The sequence below is a fragment of the Zophobas morio genome, unplaced genomic scaffold (assembly GCF_036711695.1).
Source record: "Zophobas morio isolate AGI-343-1 ecotype UQ-CSIRO unplaced genomic scaffold, CSIRO_AGI_Zmor_V1 ptg000030l, whole genome shotgun sequence".
NCBI classification, from domain to species: Eukaryota; Metazoa; Arthropoda; class Insecta; order Coleoptera; family Tenebrionidae; genus Zophobas; species Zophobas morio.
In genome coordinates this window covers 11,614,647-11,616,387 of record NW_026972135.1, presented here as the reverse complement: position 1 = coordinate 11,616,387, position 1,741 = coordinate 11,614,647, and the positions used below count along the sequence as shown (strand labels likewise).

At 32.3% G+C, this 1,741-nt stretch overlaps 1 protein-coding gene across 1 annotated transcript; it reads right to left on the bottom strand.

Annotated features, from left to right (window-relative positions):
• Positions 1 to 213: 213 nt before the first annotated feature.
• On the bottom strand, positions 214 to 1,142 carry LOC135138564 (alpha-tocopherol transfer protein-like). Its single transcript, XM_064068546.1, has 3 exons — positions 871 to 1,142; positions 462 to 822; positions 214 to 411 (listed from the first exon to the last, which is right to left on the bottom strand). Exons 1-3 carry the CDS (start codon positions 1,140 to 1,142, stop codon positions 214 to 216), a joined length of 831 nt encoding a protein of 276 aa, XP_063924616.1.
• Positions 1,143 to 1,741: the final 599 nt, after the last annotated feature.

Here is a 1,741-nt window from a genome sequence, read left to right as displayed (position 1 = left end):
AAGATTCATTCGTTAAAAGGTTATTATGTAGACATAACCCAAACGTATAATTATTACCTTTTTTTTAATGAGTCAACAGAATTATTTAACAGTTTTATTATTAAATGAAATTTAGATTTATTTTCACCAAAACCTAGCACTCTAGTTAAATCAATATACTGATACACACCTTGTCAAATTATTTTTCCTCTAATCCTATGCGTCAAATAATTTTTACTCTTTTAATTTATTATAAATCTTCACCTGCTCTTCTAATTCGGCATAAAAAGACTGCAATTGTACCATTTTTCGATAAGTATTTGCTGCCAAAATATTCTGGGCTGGTAAACTACCACCATAATCAGCTGGTACATACGTCCTTGGAACCTTTTTAAAAATCTCGTGCACTTCATCACGACGATAAAAGTGAATCTAAAAAGCAAAAATAAATGAAATATAAACCATCAACTATAAAAAATTACCACTTCAAAAATTTCTCTTTTAATAAATGGTCTTACAATGAGAAGAATTTTATCAATGAGGCTCTCTGTATTCACAACGTGAACCGCCTTGATTTTGGAAAGCATTGCTTCTTGAATAAACTGGAAAAATTTTTGCAAAATGCCCAATCTAATCTTTGTTAGATGCAAAAAACCGAAACCTTCCATGTCAATTATCAGCACTAGCCCTTCTACGGGACCTTCGTACAAATACAACTCTGAAGCCATTAGAGTCAGCTTGAAAAGGGGCCCTAAGTTAAAATTCGAATAGGACGTGTCTTTTAATTTTCCACAAGCGATGACGACATTGTCTGCAGTTCTCTGGGGCGTCACAGAAATATCACTAAAAGGTGAATATAAACACAAATTAACATTCTTTTAAAATTTTTACTAGATGTTTATAGCCTGTTGTAAATCTTCCGCTTGCAAGTTCAAATCGGAAAAAATCTCAGGAGCTTCACTTTTGTACTTGAAGTACTTCCCAATAATGTTTTGTGCATCTTTCAAAGAATTAGCACACGACAAAATTAAAATTTGTTGGTGTTCACTCAAATTGGGTAATTTTTGGCTGTCGCACCAATCTTTGAGTTGGTTTAACGTTTCTGCTTGAATTTTTCCATCTCTGATTAATTCACTCGCGTCGAAAGAATAATTGGGTGACATTTTCGCAACTATGTTTGATTTACGAAAGGAAACTCGTGCACGGAATTTTAATAACTAATCTCAGGTAAAAACTGCGTGATACTTATCAACAATAGAAAAGTGTTTGTTTATTATAGTTCAAGGAAGTCTTGTTTAATAATGCTAAAATAAAGGTAAAAAGCAAATATATCATCCATGTAGATGTGACTGTTTTATATGTTTGTTGATCTCCGGGAGCAGTAGCCTGTGTATAACACATGGCAATTCAACCTTGTTTCACATCTTTATATTTTATGCTTCTTGTTTAAAGAAAACAAGCTTCGATGCATATCTTTCCACACATAAACAACCAACAAATTGTATGAACGTACGGGTTGTAGGTACCTTCTCGTGCACAATTAACTTGACCATAATTACAACGAAATATTTTTAGAGGAAATGATCAAGCATTTAAATACATACATATTCATTTTTAGAAAATCAGTTATTAAGACATGACTTACAAGACACAAAATTGCTCGTCATAACAATATGGTTTTGGTATCACATACTATAATTTTTTTGTTCATTAACCTTGGCAGGACGTGGGTAAGTATGATAAGAATACAAAATTCGCATAA

What these genes read in the sequence shown, in the direction of transcription:
- LOC135138564 (XM_064068546.1), bottom strand. Translation starts at nt 1,142, where the DNA reads ATGTCACCCAATTATTCTTTCGACGCGAGTGAATTAATCAGAGATGGA. An exon ending in CAACAGGCTATAAACATCTA is followed by an intron (nt 823 to 870) that starts GTAAAAATTTTA and finishes TTCACCTTTTAG; the next exon opens with TGATATTTCTGTGACGCCCC. An exon ending in AAAGAGAAATTTTTGAAGTG is followed by an intron (nt 412 to 461) that starts GTAATTTTTTAT and finishes TTTGCTTTTTAG; the next exon opens with ATTCACTTTTATCGTCGTGA.